This window comes from Dermacentor silvarum, chromosome 1 (genome assembly GCF_013339745.2).
Source record: "Dermacentor silvarum isolate Dsil-2018 chromosome 1, BIME_Dsil_1.4, whole genome shotgun sequence".
NCBI lineage: Eukaryota > Metazoa > Arthropoda > Arachnida > Ixodida > Ixodidae > Dermacentor > Dermacentor silvarum.
Genome location: NC_051154.1, coordinates 238,964,392 through 238,982,907, shown reverse-complemented (window position 1 = coordinate 238,982,907; position 18,516 = coordinate 238,964,392). Strand labels below are relative to the sequence as shown.

General features: G+C 48.2%; 1 protein-coding gene across 1 annotated transcript in view; it reads right to left on the bottom strand.

Annotated features, from left to right (window-relative positions):
- Positions 1–3,298: 3,298 nt before the first annotated feature.
- The window catches only part of LOC119438084 (histone-lysine N-methyltransferase SMYD3), a 58,625-nt gene continuing 43,407 nt past the window's right edge, over positions 3,299–18,516 (bottom strand). Inside the window, exons 10-13 of the mRNA XM_037704762.2 lie at positions 17,183–17,264; positions 10,184–10,370; positions 8,104–8,212; positions 3,299–3,904 (exon numbers count right to left, since the gene is read on the bottom strand). Of these exons, the coding sequence (XP_037560690.1) occupies positions 3,797–3,904; positions 8,104–8,212; positions 10,184–10,370; positions 17,183–17,264 (486 nt within the window). The 3' untranslated portion in view covers positions 3,299–3,796. The remainder of the gene's footprint in view (positions 3,905–8,103; positions 8,213–10,183; positions 10,371–17,182; positions 17,265–18,516) is intronic.

Sequence of the window (18,516 nt, the reverse complement as noted above, 5' to 3'; positions counted from 1 at the left end):
GGAAAAGAAAATGGCAATACGACCATGGCGGCAGCGTGCTGCCAAAGTTACCATTACTCGATCCCACTACTCTAAATTGCCATTACTACCACTGCTCTAAAGCAATAAAGCATTGCATACCCCCCTCAGCCGTTATAGTGGTGGTTTTCAACAGCTTCGCTGGACATCCACTTTCGCAGGGCCGGGATTGCGAGTCAGTTTTTCTTCTTTTGAAGACATAGGTTGGCGTATCAGGGATCTCATTATCTTGTAACCATTTCCAGGAAAAAAAAAAAAAAAACAGCCCTTTCGTACATCCAGAGTGTCGTAGCGAGTCGCAAAATTATAAAAATGTAGGTCGCAACGAGACAAGAAGCGAGAATTAGTCGCAGACTGATTGGGTAAAATTAACGGTACGGGGGTAATTAGCGTCAATATAGTCGAAAGTTAACCACATTGCACGATACCCCTGTAACGTTTGCGCCGCCGTATGTGTATATAGACACGTTGAGGCGAAGCCGCCATACGGCACATTTTTGCTAAATGAAGCCAGTTGGCTTATACTTAGCAGGGCTCGCACGTACGAGGCAATAGAGTATGGTAGGCGGCTTCGCCTATGCCCGTAAGAAGCGAGAATCAGTCACAGACTAGGTATAATTAACGGTACGGGCGTAATTAGCGCTTAATATAGTCGAAAATTAACCACGTGCATTGTATCATGAACAGCACTCTCTCCGGGATCGGCCCACCTGACAACCTCTTGGTTAAAAAGAAAAAAAAAAAAAGAAAGTACCAACCAAGTGTCGACGCTAAAGAAATGCTCGAAGTAATTGCGCGTGAAATACGATACGGATAAGATAAGGATTGAGTGAATAATGGACATGAAAATGAGACAGAGATAGAATAGAGATGTATAATCAACATTTATACATCGAATCATTTGAACCACCATGTAAGTTGACTTTGTCTTCTAGCGTCGACACTTGGTTGACACTTTCTTTTTTTCATTCCAACCCCCCCCCCCCCCCTCTCATATACTATAGATGCGACCGCCGGGAATCGCACCGCCGACTTCGTGTTTAGCAGCATAACGCAAAAAAAAAAAAAAAAAAAAAAAAAAATATGGGGTTTAACATGCCAAAACCACGATCTGATTATGAGGCACGCCGTAGTGGGGGACTCCGGGAATTTGGACCACCTGGGGTTCTTTAACGTGCACCTAAATCTAAGTACACGGAAGTTTTCGCATTTCGCTCCCATCGAAATGCGGCCGCCGTGGCCGGGATTCGATCCCGCGACCTCGTGCTCTGCAGCCCAACACAATAGCCATGAGCAACCACGGCTGGTAGCATAACGCCAAAGCCACTGAGACACAGCGGCGGGTATGGATGTTCTTGGAAGGTGCACTATATTTAATTAATGTTGCCTTTCTGTTGCGCTGAAATGATAATTAGCGGCGTACGAATACTTTAAACTTGGAATACGAATTGAACGCCTCTGTTTCCAATCGATGCATATGATTCGATAGTGTAATGTTATTATTATTATTTTCTCGAATATTCGATTATGGCTTAACATACAGAATCGCTGCGAAGAACGGGAGTTGTGCAGGTAACGTTGTGCGTAAAGCAGGGGGGTATTCTGTAACAGTCCACCTAGTGGACTGTCCATTTCGGCTGTCGTCGATTGGCTCCACCTGCACGAGCGAGAAGGAGCCAGCCAGTCCTCTTCTCGCTCGTGCAGCTGGAGCCAGATCTATTAAATTACCAGAGTTTATGCAAAAAGCAGAAAATGTTATAGTGAGCGGCAGAGCATTAGATGCATGGAATGGCGATGTTGGTAAATTTGAAACGACAACATAAAATCTGCTGACGCAAGGTAACAGGTAGGAGTGGTCTTGGTCAGGAGTGGCCATGAGTGGTCTTGGTCCCCCAGTGAAAGTTAATAGGTTGATGGCGATAATGTTGGCGCCTTCCTGCTCTGAAAAGCGGCCATTGAGGGAGACGAAAGCCAGGGACGTTAATTGAGACGTAAATATCCGGCTTGCTATCCTGTATAAACGTTGTGAACTAATTATAGCACATGTGGTGTCTCTTCGATTTTTATCGTTCATAATTAAGCTGCCTATTTGGACCGACTTCCAATATAATTGCGTGTATATTGGCAGGTACATAGCGCAATTTCTATACCGTAATTAGTCTGTATGTTTATTTTCTACGTTTACAAAAAAAAATGTCTGGTTTCTTGTTTAATATTCGACTCGTTATTCCAAGTCCTTATTTTTCGAATGTCCGCTTCGACTCGAATACAATATTTCGCAATTCGAGCATACCTAGCTTTAATTCTATACTCTGGAACTTTCGTGTTTATTGCTTAGAGCATCGTTGAATTCCTGTACGGGAGTCGTCTTGTGACTTCGAACAAACTTTGCTGTTCATGCACATTCACGCCACCATTTTTTGTCCTCATCATCAGCATGTGATTTTTATTACCATTCCGCTTTCCCAGTGTAGAGTAAAGCTGGTTAGAACTTCGATTCAGGCCGACTTCTCAGCTTTTCCATCACAATAAACACCCTCTCTCTTGATCTATCTTGTGATTATTCAATACTGCATACGCGAAGACACAGGCGTGCCTCTAAATATGTTTATGTACTATTTCTAGCTTTATTTTCTTAAATCACTTGACATTATATTTCTTATATATAAGAGAGAAAAACCAATTCTCCGATGAGGAGGTTCTTGCTGCCAGATCCCCAGTTCCCCATACCTTCTTCTCTCATACTCAGCTCCCATAATGTATCCAGTTAGGCTACGAGCCATTCCTTCCAGAATGAAATGATTCATTCATTCATTCGTAGTGTTTATGCTGCAACACTGGCGATGGGCGCCGCGATCTCTTTTTCGGGGACAACTCTGCTTCGCTCGAATTTGGGATGTTATTCCGCAAGGCCGCACAAGTAAGCCGCTTCTTTCTTCTCCTTCCTTTTTGATCCTTTCCTCTTGATATGGCGAGTGAGGTAGAACGGGCTCGGGTCTCACTAGTTCAACATCGCTTGTCTCCGAGCGCTCAGGCCTTATTATGTTGATTTGGCCCATGCAGTGGAGCACGGGCAACGCCCATGGTCCGCGGTCAATCATGCACACACCCATGCTAAACTTACCGATATTTTCTGCCGATGCGTCCGTATAAACGTTACTCCGTTCTCAATTTCAAGCAAACCTCTGCCATTCGTGGTTTCACCTTCAATGACGCACTTGTCGCACATGTATGGACTAAGGTATAAGTCCCTGACGTACAGGTTTATTTGGTGCAGACGTTCCCCAGCGGGTATTCTCAGAATTTATTGGTTCTATTTTCGTGGTTACACAAAGCAGAATTGCGAAAACACCTTCTCCCCCGCACAATCGCACACCAGAACACTGAGAGACCAAACTAGCCACCTTTGTGCTTGACTTGACGAACTTGGGTAGCTTCTTCTAATTTTAAATTACTTCTTTTTATTACGGCTGTGTGAAAATAGGCAGCCGTCGCCATTGTTAGGTGTCTAAATCTCCTTTTCTTCTTCTTTTATTTCAGTAGCACAAAAAAAAAAAAATTGAAAGGGACCGAACCTCCAGGCTTCCAAAGTGGCTGTAGACACGTGGTGGAAACCACGCACGTGAGATTTTTATGTGAAGCCTGCGTCTTCACACTAAGATCTGACGTCATGTGGCGTATACCGCCCTTTTCCTTAATCAACCTACCTCAATAAGAAATTGTTTTGCTAATGTGCATGCACGTCGATCTGTGCGGAGCGCTGTCCTGTCGCAGGCAGTCATTTACAACCACCAGGAATGCCTCTGCGGTTCAACTTCCGGAGTTGCTGAAGTTCACGATAAGTCGCATGGGTCGTGCCATGGCTGATCGAGATGCTTGAGCTTGCCTGTTCAAAGAAAAAAAGAAAGAAAGGAAAAAGAACGAAGGAAATATAAACCGCGCTTTCTTGACCTTTAAACAACTACGCTTAAATTGGTGTACACTTAAATGACTCTTTCGAAGTGTATCGGTGCAGGTCACAAATTTCCTATAATACTTCCTAGAGGGATACCTCTATAGAGGTCTTCCTCTAGGGCTCCCTGGCTTTTTTTTTTTCTCCACTGCAGTCTGCAGCTAATATATCCGTATATAATGAACGCATCCAAAAAGTTAGTTTAAGTTCGTTATAGGCGAGTCCGGGTATATCGGAGTACAAGCTATATTGAGCTATTTGTAGCTCATCAATTTTATTCCCCCGTTATAACTGGGCTCGGACTGACAAGATCACATACAGTGGCATACGGGATGCCTCTAGCATTACAAGAGAAAATACTCCCGTATCCGGGTGCCCCACTTCGTGGTATTCCTAGTGCCAGTTTTTACCTTCTGTAACAAGTTCTGTGATGCGGACACTTGCACACAGACCGTTTCAAGCCGCCACTTAGGAGAAAAGTTTAGCTCGAAAGTTTAGTTTACTTAGACAACTTCTGGATGATATTAGAAGGCTGAGTTTTACAGGCTCTTGGAAGTGGAATATTGAATGTTGGAAGCATCCCACTACACTGAGGGGCTGCTTTGCGATGACAGAGTATACAGAGTGTTTCAGCTAACTCGGACCAAGCTTTGAAATATACAAGTGTTTATTACGAGTATGCAGCCTGCTTGCATACTCCGGCACTGCCCTCTTGAACAACTCAACGTATTTTTTTTTTTACTATGAGCTTGGGTAAATAATTAACATTAATTGTTTAACCAACTTTTTAAAGTATTGATTTAAACGCAAAATCTTCAATCCTACAATTATATCCGTGACTTCCTCTGCAATAGCACGGTCACCCTCTCGGCCGGGGATTTACGATCAGACCAGCTTCCCCTTGGCAGCAAAGGCACCCCGCAAGGTTCAGTTATCTCACCCATGCTTTTTAATTTAATCATGGTTGGCCTTGCCCAGCAACTACAACGAGTCGACAATATCAATCATACCATCTACGCCGATGACATCACCATCTGGGCGTACCGAGACAGCGATGGTCAAGTGGAATCAGCCCTCCAAACGGCGATTGACACGGTTGAAGCCTATCTCCAAGGAACCGGACTGCGCTGTTCGCCGGCTAAATCAGAGCTTCTTCTCTACAAGCCCATTCAGCGGGGACGCCCTCCCAAACACCAATCTGATCACCGACCCTGTGACTCTATCACTCTACGCCTTCAAGATGGCAGTCCTATACCACATGTCCCTAGTATCCGGGTCCTCGGTCTCACCATCTCTACCAACGGCTCCAATGCCTTGGCTCTCAACAAGATCTGCGCCCAATCTCAAAACACCCTACGCCTTCTTAAACGCATCTCCAACCGACGAGGGGCACTCAAAGAAGAAAGCCTTCTCCGCCTCGTGCAGTCCTTTGTCATATGCCACATCACTTACGTTGCTGCGTACCTCAACTGGTACCGGGCTGAACAAAACAAGCTCGACACCCTCATACGAGGGGTCTACAAGCAAGCACTTGGCCTCCCGCATTACACCAGTACTGAACTCTTCAACCAACTAGGAGTTCACAACACCCTTGCCGAACTCATTGAAGCACAACAACGCTCTCAGCTTGAACGGCTCACCCTTACTGAAACGGGACACTTTATTCTATCCGCGCTTGGCTTCACTTACCATCAGCAACAGGGCCCCAAACAATCGATCCCGACTGACATCCGTAGCTGGATCCACACAGACCCTATCCCTAGAAATATGCACCCTGAATATAACAGGGCCCGGCGCCAAGCTCGGGCCGGAGCTATCATAAAAGCCCTTGCTCATGTACCTGGCGTCCCATTTGTTGATGCAGCCCAATATTCCCATGGCACACGATTTGTGGCCGTCGCCACGCGCGATGGAGTCCTACACCACGCCTCCAGCGTCACTACCCCCACTGCCGAAACGGCTGAAGAAGTGCCCTGGCCACTCTAGATCGCCCTGGCCACTCTAGATCCCACCTGTCACACCATCGTGTGTGACTCTCGCTCAGTCATTACTAACTTCAGCAAAGGCCGTATTTCTCCTCAAGCTCTTCGTATCCTCCGCCAGGCACCACACTCTAAAGACAGCATGATCTTCCTGACATGGATCCCGGCCCATGCGGGCTCTGTCCACCCACACCTCCCCAAGCTCAACGAGGTCACCCACTCCATTGCGCGAGGCCTAGTCAACCGCGCACACTGGAGACGAGTTGGACACCAGGGACAATCTGAATACTTATAACGATCTCGTTAAGGCATTTTACCTTAGTCGCCGAACCTTCCCCCCACCTGATCACCCCAAGTTCAGCCGGGCGCAGGCTACCACCTGCGTCTGCTACAAACAAATACGTACCCTTAACCCGCCCGCCTCCACCTTATATTCCCTGAAGTTTACAGTACCCCCAACTGCCGGTGCTGTGGCACTCACCCGGCTACGCTTCCGCATATGCTGTGGGAGTGCCCAGCACAGTACACACAAGTTAACACCACGACCCTCTCGTCGAGGTTGCGTGAGGCTCTGCGGAGCTCCGCCCTCGACGTTGGTACCAAACCTTGGCGACCCAGCACGCCCGTGAGGCGGCGGCGAGGCAAGCCCTCGACGTCCCCCTCATGGGAGGCTTAGGCCCGGCCATCATAAACTGCTGGTTCCACAATAAAAGTTTATTCCTCCTCCTCCTCCTCCTCCTCCTCCTCCTTCAATGGAGAAGTTGAGAAATATTCAAATAATTTCTTTCCATGCTGATATCTGCAGTTGTTTTAATTTTTCCTGGCTGCTAATATAATGCGCGAGATTTAGAAAAGTACCACACGTGACTAGGCACTCACGCGCAGCGACATCAGTGCCTTTAATCATGCTACCCCTGATTGAATGATCGGTGATCCGCGCAGACCAAAGGCATGAACCGGTCTTGAGCTACGGAGATGCATCGAATACAATGTTCTTGGCTTCCACTTTTGCCGAGATATCTGTTAAAGCAATGACGCAAATGGAGCCATGTGATAAGCGATAAATAACGCATGGCAATTCTTCGAGCTCTGTCAGCGTTTTTGCTGTAGACAGACAGGGTAAAGGGCAAGCAAGTTTTGGCGGCGGATGGCGATGTATCGGAAACGACGGGCGTGGCCATCGCCTGTCATATTTGCTTAATGCGGCATACCTTCGGTCTGCATGCGGCAACGACCATTCGTTGATCGCATATTTGAGGGTCCTAATGTCGGTCCGCGCACATACCTATGGTCACCTGGTACTTTTTAAAATCTCTCGCGCCTTCTTTGCAGCCCCGAAAAATTAAAAACCACTGCAGCTACCATCAGGAAAAAAAATTTCTTGAGATATTTGTCAATATAGGCTCTACAATTTCTCTATTGAAGATGTCGCGTTTAAAGGAACAATTTAAATGTTGATTAATTAACTATCCTTAATTAAATACCTAAGCACATAGTAAAACGTACTCCGAGTTGCTCAAGAGGATAGTCAACAATATACTAAGTCGGTAGTATTGTCGTAACGCAGACGTGGATTTTTTTAAGGTTTGGAACGGGGGAGTTAATTAGATGAAAAAAAAACTGTATGCAGGGGTATGAGTCCTAAAAAGGAAAACCATTTTCGGTACACTTACGAAAGGCGACTGGCGGCTCTGTTTTATGTCGCACATAAAGGAACTACGGAATTATGCCACGGTGAGGCAGGCCAGGGTAATGCAGGAAATGCTATTTGGCGTGCTCGCCTTGCGGGTGCGCACTTTGTCGCGGGGCTTTATGAGAATGCAATAATTTTATTGTACCCAAATCTTAACGAATTATGATTTTAATTTGTCCTTGGTTTCCCCACTGTATAAGTTCATTCGTAACTTCGGTTCATCACCCCGTGAAATCGTTTTCGGACGCAACCTATTTATTTATTTATTTATTTATTTATTTATTTATTTATTTATTTATTTATTTATTTATTTATTTATTTATTTATTTATTTATTTATTTATTTATTTATTTCGAATTCCGTCCCTGCACACAGGGAAAGCACAGTCTAATTTCACCGGTAATTTTCGCATAGGAAAGCATGCAGCAGCAGTGCGAGGCTATAAGTTGAGGGTATACCATTTGTAGGAAGTTCTCTGCACTGGCATTGTCTCCGGAATCATTGTACAGTTTTCCGATGTTCACTAGGTGATGTCCATAAATGGGGCTGTACATTCCATAACAACTCCTGCATGAAAAAGAAAACAGATAAGCAGTTAGCCGCTTTTACTTGCAGATTACGCTGTTGATGTTTTGTTGGACGCCGCCGTACCGAACGTGGAGCAGCTAAGAATTAGCCGAAGTTTCCTATTGCTTTAATTTATAGGGGTACTAAACAAGTTTTTTTTTCTTCTTCGTCTTTCTTTTTCTTTTTTTTAAAGCCTCAAAAACACAATGTAACAGGTTTTGTTCCTCCCAGGAATATATTGCCGAAATAGTTTTTTTTTTTTTTTCTGAAAGGCCTAGTAGGAGGCGTAGATACTACGAGCGCCACATTTACCTTTTTAATTCCCCCTCAACGTCTTTCGTTCCGACGAAGCGGGGCGGCGCCGATGGCGGTGCCCAGCGCACACGTACTGATAACCCGATCCGCGGTTTGTAATGTCGTCTGTGTGCGGCCTGTTGTCGATCGTGTGCGTACATCGACAGCTCGCCGATGGATACCGCGTCGGTTTCCAGGTTGCACATTTCGTACCGGAGCTGCTGGAGCTGTCAGTGACAACCCCACCTCCTAACATTGCGTGGGGTTCCTGCAACTGACCCCGGGAAACGGAGGTCGCAGGTTTTGTACGTTGCCACTGCGTGAGAACGGCAGCGAAGCGGTCACGGGAGAGCCGTAGCGTCAACAACCTTTTCTGTTGACATGGAAGATGTTGGCCAGACACTGCCGCTCCATGGAGACAGCACAGCACCTCCCAGGCGTATATCTTCACCGGATGCACGAGTAACATGAGCTCTGCCCTGGCAGCTTTCGGCCAATGGGAGCCGATCCGTCTATGGGGATCTTGCATATGACGACACATGCCAGTCGCCGGCAGCTTCGAAGCGGGTGAGGAGACCTCCGTTTGAAAAGAGGGTGTTTGAGAAGAAGGTAATTTCGCGCTCCACTTGTGAACTCCACGCGCCGCGCACGACTGCAAAATTTGGCGGAATGAGTTTTTTCGCCAAGCCCGAGAGGTGGTTCAGGGCCCCTTAAATGGTCAAGGGGGCATGCTGTTTAGGATATTCTCACATATAAGCTGCTAAACCATGCTCACATATATCGTATTGAACGAGGCCAGCAACTTGGTAACGCTGCGCGCATGTATCGCTGATGAAATTTCTGCGTGAAGGGCCTAGCAGTCATAAGTGTCCTGTGTCTGACCTTCCTTTTGTGCCGTGTCTCTTGTTGGTGCCTAAAAATTTTGTCTAGCAGTCATAAGTGTCCATGCACTGACAGAAACAAGAATGGTCACTGCGGTTTTCTGTTCATGGTACGATGAAATTATTGTTAAAGCCACAGCACATGTGCACTGCGAGGGATTACAGTCTGTACTCGTAGTTGTGTTACTTTTATAACGTCAATTTGGTATTCCTGTGGCTTACCGCATTTCCAAGCAGTATAAGACTTCACATTTACTGAGACATGTAAATTTCCATGCAATATTCATTACATTTGCCAGATGACGTGCTCCCTAGCTGTCTTGACCTTCTTATCTGGCTGGCATGGAGTGAACAGAAGGACCAAAGATATATCTGATGGAGCTTAGATTTTACTATACTATGCTGCATGCTGTGTTACGGGCACCTCCGTCCATCCGACAATGGTCTCCGCTACTCATTCGGAAGAGGGTAAGCCTAAGTGTTCTGTTATTGTTTCAATGATGATGCGGCACTGGACTGGAAGCCACAAAGTGCGCTCTATCGCTCGAGGATGTCAAGAATGAGCAAACGATGCTCTGAAATTTGTTACACGTGGTGCATGCAGCGAAACATTTACTCGCATTATCACGCTTCTGATTTGTGGACGCGAACTGTAGCTTCCAAACTAGTGCTACATTCGTGGGGGCGAAAATGTAATAACGGAATCGCAAAGCGGTATAGATTGTAACACCTTTTAAGGTGTATACGTCTGCCGCGTTGCACTGGATGCATCGAAGAATCCATGCATGACACTCGCCTCATGATCTCCATGGCCTGGAGAGCCAAGCCGATGGCTTCGGCGTGCGCGGCCATTCTGGTGCCACACTGGAAGCCCAGCAGCAGGGTCTCCACCTTGGCGACGTCATTGGCGGGCAGCTCTTTGCACTGGTACTCCAAGATCTCGCGACAGCGGCTGGCAATGCGCTCTACGTCGGCCTTGCTCTCTGCGGGCACGCGACCAACTTTACATTCAAAAAGTACAACGTCGACAGCGGGGAGCTCTTCCGACGAGAATGGGATGTCATGGCTGACACTTGCTAAGCAATGTCGGGTCAGGTGAACCAGAAGCTGCAGCGCGCACCTGCCGCCTGTCATAATAACGGCAGACCCAACGCATGTTGAAATCAAAACGTTTGGATTAAATGCTGTTCAAAGACACGCATAATGCATGATGCGTGCAATTTTATTTAACCGACAAGTGCGTGCAAGAGACTGTTCACGTTTTCTTCCCATCGCAGAAGTTTTGGGTCATTTTGCTTCCGGTAATGCGCATGTGGCTGTTCGCGTTCTGCGCCGCGTTTTGCAGCATATAGCGAATATGTGCTTGTCCGGCAGGACGGCAAGACGCGTGACTAACCCTGCCGCGCGACCCACGTGACTACAGATTACTGTCTCCGGGATCGGCTTACTTGGTGATACACCGGCGAGCAGACGCGCCACAACCCGTGAAGGAAGGGCAAGAAAGCTTCGAATTGTGCGCTTGAAGGCGCAGATTCCTTGCAGAAAAGATATTTAAGCTCGATTTGTTGCTATGTGAAGCTACAGCATATGCGTTGGACCTGCATATATATATTTTTTAACATTATAGCAAAGACACGAAGAGCCGTCTTTGGAAAGCATCCGCAGCAGGTCTGGAGCCAGCAGCCGGCTCACGCTGCTGGCAGGGGGAGAGCTGTAGAGTCGTATAGTCGTATGGCTTGTATAGCCGTAGGCGCCTTCTGCTACAGATGGCACTGTTTGCGCCAACATTGCTGAAACGAATTTATGTGCGGAACCTCCTCTCTCGCAGCATTTTGACCTTTCTGAAAGGTACTGCATGGTAGCTCTTGGCAATGCGGTTTCTAAGCATCGTCAGCAGCAGTAATTGACCGTGCAAGAAGGATCTTCGCTGTCTTAGATATGTATATCATTGAAGAGTCGACGGAGATCTCCTCGAATTGTTTTAATGCCTCATATACCATGTACTTCGCTGTTGGTAAAGGTTCCTGTCGCGTACTATTTCGGGCCGTTGCAGTAATAAAAAATATCACCGACGATTGCGATATTTCCTAATGCGAAATTTGAGCGCAGCTTTACACGTGTTTTCATTTCGTGTGTCAATATTTTGTATTATTATTATATATAGGCACACCGTTTAAATTAGGAAGATAACGCTGTGAGTAGCGTAGCTGGCGCAGACAATATGTCTCGTGCGGCACATTGCAAACGGAGTGAAGTGTGGCGCGACTGTCTCGCTAATCGGAAGATCGCGAGAGGCAGCGCATGGGTGACGCGTGGGTGCGATTCCCGCCAGCCGCCGCACACAGACCTCCGCTAATGCAGCGCTTTGTTTCCATACAGACGACGCAATCTACTCTGGCGCCATATATCGTAGCCATCGTCGCCGTACAACCCGTGTTGCGCGGCACCACACTTCGCGCGCTTTCGTTCCACGAACGACGAGAACGACTCTTCGTCGCGGGGAAATCGTGCCACCAGTGTCAGCGGCGACAACATCCGAAGGAGTGTCACATCGAACCTTACTCGTAGCCGCTCGCCATCGCCCCTTGCAGGAGCAGTGATCCCCGGCACACACGCTGGTACCACGGACTGACCTCAGCAGTTGACACACAGCAGACGAGCGTAGCCCCCCTACCCTCACGCCACCCTGCCACCCCCCCCCCCCCTCCGAAGCGCAGATGAGATAGCCCAAGCGGCGGCGGATGCCCTGGCCGCCGGCAAATCAGCGCACGCGCAGGCCGTCTCCGCCCCTCACTCGCTCCTCCTCCGCTTTCCGCCTCATATCTTTCTTCTTTCATCTCCCGCTGCGCCCCGCGTTCACTTTCATCTTTCGCTGCGCTCGTTCGCTCGGTTACGAGGTACGACGCCGACGGAAGCCAACGCTCAGCGCAGGAACGGGCGCCTAAGCGCTCTCAAAGATATATGTATGGGTTTCGAACCAGCTTTAGGCGCCATTGTACCGCTTTTGGGATGGGTATAGGCCGCAGCAAAGCATATATGCATATATTTATATGTATTTTTGCCGGAGTACAATAAATGTTATTTACGAAGTTACCCTCTCTTGTGGTCGCTTGTGCATAGGTCACACAGGTCTTTGTGTTAACAACCGTCAGCGCGAGCACCCTAACCTGCTCGCTTCAAGGACGGGCAGCAATTCGGCCGTACATTGCACTTCATGCGGGTGTCAACCCACCTTCAATGAAACACGCATTGTTAGTAGATACAATAATCACTTAGCTGAATATGTTAGGGACACCTTCGAAGAAAAGTTCAATTATATCATGGGGTTTTGCGCCGCCGTAGTGGGGGTCCCCAGATCATTTTTGACATCCTGGGGTTCTTCGAGATGCATGTAAATCTAAGTGCACGAGCGTTTTTGCATTTCGCCCCCATCGAAATGCGGCCGGGATCGAACCCGCGTCCGCGAGCTCAGCAGCGCAACGCCAGAACCACTAAGCTACGACGCCTTTGAAATTCACAGGAAAGGTCCCTAGTGCGTGAGCTCGCATTCGCTGCTGTACGACCAAAAAAAGCGACAGCAATTTTAATGGGTCTTAACCCTCTGGGTTCTGCACTTTCCATAAATACGTTTGATTGGTGGACATTTGCACATTTTATTATCAGTTTTAAAACGCAGCAGGTGAATAATAAGATAAATCGACTGTAGAAAGGCGTATACATAGGAGAGGCTTGGCTCGTATTCACTCCCTAACTCGAAACACAACACCCGGACAAGATGGGCTCACAAACAAAATGCTGAGAAACCTGGACGACAACTCAATAGAAGCCCTAACGACTTTCTTTAATACCCATTGGGAAGCGGGAACACTACCAAATGAATGGAAACACGCGCACATAGTACTAATACCGAAACCGGGCAAGCCTCCAGGTCTCACCAACATGCGACCCATATCCCTGACGTCGTGCCTGGGGAAGCTTTTCGAAAACGCTGTGCTCAATCGCCTGAAGCCTCACGTGGATGACACGGGTTTCTTACCTGACACGATGTACGGCTTCAGGCCGCATTTGTCGACTCAAGACATACTACTTCAATTGAAGGAAGAAGTACTGGACCATGTCACCACACATGTAAAATGCATACTCGCACTGGACCTTAAAGGCGCATTTGATAACGTAGCTCATGAGGCCATCCTAAAAAACTTATCGCAACTCAATTGCGGCGAACGAATCTATAACTACATTCGAGCATTCTTAACGGACCGCACGGCAACGGTAGGCGTGGATACCCTCAGAACAAAAGAGAAAAAGGTTCCAAATAGAGGCACTCCTCAGGGATCAGTCTTATCGCCTTTTCTCTTCAACGTCGCCATGAAAAACCTCCCAGAGCATCTAGAGAAGATTCCGCACCTTCGTCACGCAATATATGCGGATGACATTACCATTTGGACAACTCGAGGCTCGGATGGAGAACAGCAGGACGCCCTGCAAGCGGCGGCAGACGCTGTCACCGAATACGCCAAAGAGTGCAACCTGGAATGCTCCCCAGAAAAATCCGAGCTCCTCGTTCTCAAAAAGAAATCAAGAAGAAAAAGCACAGAGAGAGAGGCCATAGAAATACACCTAAACCAAAAACCTATACCCAGAGTCCAAACACTCCGCATATTAGGTGTCTCCATGCAAAATAGTGGTCGCAATAACCACACTGTAAACGCACTGAAACAAACTGCCTACAGCGTAGCTCGCATGATTAATAGAGTTGCCAGTCGCAGACATGGCATGAAGGAAGAAGACTTATTACGCTTGACTCAGGCCCTTATCGTCAGTAGAGTCACGTACGCGACACCTTATTTGAACTTAACATCAACAGAAAAAGCCCAAATAAATGTGTTACTGCGGAAAGCGTACAAACAAGCCCTCGGCCTTCCTCCAGGCACCGGAACAACGAAACTTCTATCCCTAGGCATCCACAACACCTTAGAAGAACTAATTGAAGCACACCGACATGCGCAAATCACGCGCCTCAACCTCACTAGAACAGGCAGAGCAACACTTCGAAGGTTGCAATACCCCGTGGCAACAACCAACAATCAAGAAGTACTCCGCAAGTCCCTACACGAGCAAATAATGGTGGCGCCTGTTCCGCGTAACATGCACCCGGAATATCACTTGGGCAGGAGAAAAGCACGAGCGATAACAATAGACAGGAGATACGGCACTCTCTCCACTGCTCGCTGGACAGATGCGGCCATGTACCCGAATGGAGAGGGCATGGTAATCAGCGTGGCTGGACACAGACAGCAAGAACTGGTATCCGCCTCCGTTCGTACGCAGAACGTCGCCGCAGCCGAAGAGGCCGCTATTGCCCTCGCCATCTCGGCATCGAGACAAAACGAAGAACTATATATTCTTACAGACTGTCAATCAGCATGTCGAGCCTACGCGAACGGCCATCTACATAAAATCGCATGCGATATTCTACATCGCCTCAACGAAATACCCCGCACCACGATAATTTGGACACCGGGACATGAAGGCGTCAGCGGAAACCATCGTGCACACACGATAGCCCGAGGTCACTGCAACCGGGCACTGCAAGAGACGCCAGAAGACCCAAGTCCAGACACACTACAAACTTACTACGATATACTGCAGCACTACCGCCTTTCGAGAAGAACGATGCCGCCACCCCACCCATCCCTCACCAGAGCTGAAGCCACGACCTGGAGGCAACTCCAGACCAACACGTATCCTCACCTCACGCTCCTTCACGCGATGTACCCCACCCTTTATCAGCCCCTTTGTCCTTTTTGTACAGAGCGAGCTACCCTCTACCACACCACATGGGCATGCCAAAATATCCCCAATAACTCTCCAAATCGAAACGCAACGCACGAGCAGTGGGAGATGGTGCTGACCAGCTCGGCACTGGAGGATCAGCGAAAGCTTATCGCCAGAGCCGAAAGTGCTGCCACCGCCGCTGGGGCCCTGGACTGAAGGCTCCACCCACCACGGAGATCGACGCTTCTCCGTGCCTCATCAAAATAAAGTTTTGTCTCTCTCTCTCTCTCTTGGCTCGTTCACGCGAGCATGAACACACTGCTTTCTTATCGCATGGGTTTTAGACAAATCAATACTGCCATAGTCCTATGGTACTGCGAAGAGCCTTCAGGTACACCAAGGGGCGGAAGCGTAGCATTTGACCTGCATAAAGTTCACGTAATTGTTATCGCTGTGTTGCATGCGACCTGTGCGCAGAGACAATTAACGGAGGCAGCTGAGGCAAGCAATGGACGCGTCACCACGTGATCAAACATGGCAGCGCCCACGGGATAGCCGCGAAAAGTATCAATACGTGGAGGTCCTAAATCGCCCGAAGGATCGTGTGCGCCGCGTGCGACCAAATTTGTCGAAAGAGGGGCGTTGGATTCTGCACTACGATAATGACCCCTTGGGCACTCAGTGCATTGATAGTGCGTCAGTTTCTGGCGTGCAATTCCATCACTAAGCTGACCCCCACCCCCTCCTCTGCTCGCCGCGGATTTAGCCTCCTGCATCCCCCCCCCCCCCAAATACAAAGTGGTGCTCCGGGGGTGGCATTTCGGGGATGCGAGGATAATTCAAAAGGAAACGACATCGCAGCTGAAGTGCTTAACAGAAGAGGACTTCCAAAGGTACTTTCAACTCCAGCAATGTTAGATGAAGTATAGAACCATGTGCAGTGTGAATGGGCGATGCTTTGAAGGTGACCACATTGATGTACCCTAAAGAATGTGTGTGTAAACTTTATTTAAAGAGGTCCGGAAGCTCGACTTTAAGCCGAGGCGGGCCGCTCCCACGTTGGCACTGTGAAATTATTTTTTAACGCACTACACGAACTTTTGGGACAGACCTCCATACTTCGGGGTCACATGAGCTAGCTGCCGGAAACGGGCACTCGAGGTCAGACAAATCACGGAAAAGCACGGAGAAAGCAAAACTAACGAAACGAGGAAGGAAAGTAACACGTTGGGACTAAAATCCTTATATAAGAAAAGTACCGCCATCTTCCTCCGCCGCCTCCTCTCCTAACGCGCTTGCTTTTTTTTTTTACTTTTTGCTTGCGAACGCCAAGTCGACGGTGGCGCACCTAGAAAGTCCACGTTGAAGCTTTCAGGCCGGGCGCGCGCCGCCGCCGCCGGCGGCGACTGCGGCTGCGCAGAGGACTTTCAACATGGCTCTGAGGCGGAAAAAAAGAAAATATAAAGAAGTGAAAAGCGCGCGCTATCATCGTCCAATCGGAGATACAGGAGAGAGAGAAGCGGCGTTTATCAAAGGATGGCGGTACTTTTCTTATATAGGGACTTTAGTTGGGACACGCTCTGGCGATGTTGCGCGAATGACGCGTCATTTTTCTTCGTTCTGAGAAACGCGTCACAGCAGCTAGCGCAAACGTTCTGCCCGGGCGGTCCGTGGACTGCTGCCCTTATTTATTTATTCGCTTTCTATTCCTTAGGAAAACAGTCTCGGGTAGTCGGGGTCTACCTGGGAAACGAAAACGTCTACTGTTCTCACTTTCAGCTCGCGCGTGCCATCAGATTTTTCTCGTTATTGACAATTAACGCTGGCCGCGTGTACCCGCACATACGAAACAGCGGATCGCGATTGGCCGGCACTCCAAAGGGAACAAAGCCCAGGCCCCGTTCAATCACATATCGCTTCCATGAACACGCGAACAGCCATGTGAACCCGGTTACCTAGAAGAACCACTATTTGCATCCACGCTCGAGCTCTCGAACTTGAGCCCGTTCACACTGACCTGCCTTGTCCAGCTCCAGCTGTAGGTTGCGGACGCACTCTGTCAAGCCGCTCCACTTTTCGGTAAGTGGATCCCTCGCGTCCTGCAGTGCAAAAGGATCACGATTTATTTTGCAATGCTGCGGGATACCAAGGATGCATACAAAATGAAGCAGCCACTATAGAAGTATATGTATACATTTTAAGGAAAAGCTCCTCTGTATTACAAGATGCCCGTACTGAGTCTTGGTAACAGAGATCCCCGAGGTTCTCGCGCTAGTGCAACTAAACAGCCGCGTTTTCGTGTTCCAGTGGTCAACCAAATCATCGGCACATGGCTGGCAATAAACTCGCAGATCCTGGGGCAAGAACGGCATTTAATGACGTACGCCGCCAAAGAGATTGAAACGCATGTACAAACGAATACAAACACCTTTTTTTTTATTTCCCCACGCGAGACTTTATCGCTGGGATGAAGTTCGCCGATAAACTGAAACTGACTGTGACTGACGCCGACGACAGTTTTCAGATGTCAAACGTAAACAAATAAGTTTGCTGCACTTACCGGTAGAAGTATTATGACCCAAAAAAACGATGACTAAAGAACACACATAGACAGCTAGGGCGTCCGTCAAGTCTAGGTATGTTTGGTAAAGCCATCGTCGCACAAATAAAACAGACACAAAGAACACGTACAAGACCGGACACCACGGTCTTGTGTTCTTTGTGTCTGTTTTACTTGCGCTACAATGGATTCACCAAGTGTCAACCAACTAATCTAAGAACAAGTTATTTCTATGTATGTTCATTCTCGTTTTTGCACGCCGTGATACTTTTACCAGTATGTCTCAGCAACTAGCTCAAAAAAAAAGATGTCACAGTTTCGCCCTAAGGGCGAAGCAATGAATGCGATAGCAACACAGCAATGTCATGCGAAGTAAGGTGAGCGGCCTTGGTAGCAATATGAATTGTAGTAAACATGAGCTGATTAAGTAAGCAGGTGTGCTGCGGCGTAAGTAGACCGACATGAAGAGAGACTCGATGACCACGAGAAGGCGCGTGTGAAACGGTGGTGTTGATGAGAAGCGCTTACCGTGGGCAGCGCGTGCGAAGGGACACACCTGTAGTGCTGCACTGCCGATCTGGGCAGCATTGCATGTGTAGCGTGCGTTGGAAAATGTGGCCCGACTATTACTAACTGAATGAACAAGCGTGGTGTGAGCGCGCACAAACAAACATGAATAGATCACACTGAATGACTGCAGCCAACGACTGTCAAAACGCTGGCAGCGAGCGCATACGCCGCGCAGCGGGCGAAGGTACGTGCGGTGTATCGCTTCAACGGAAACTGAGCGG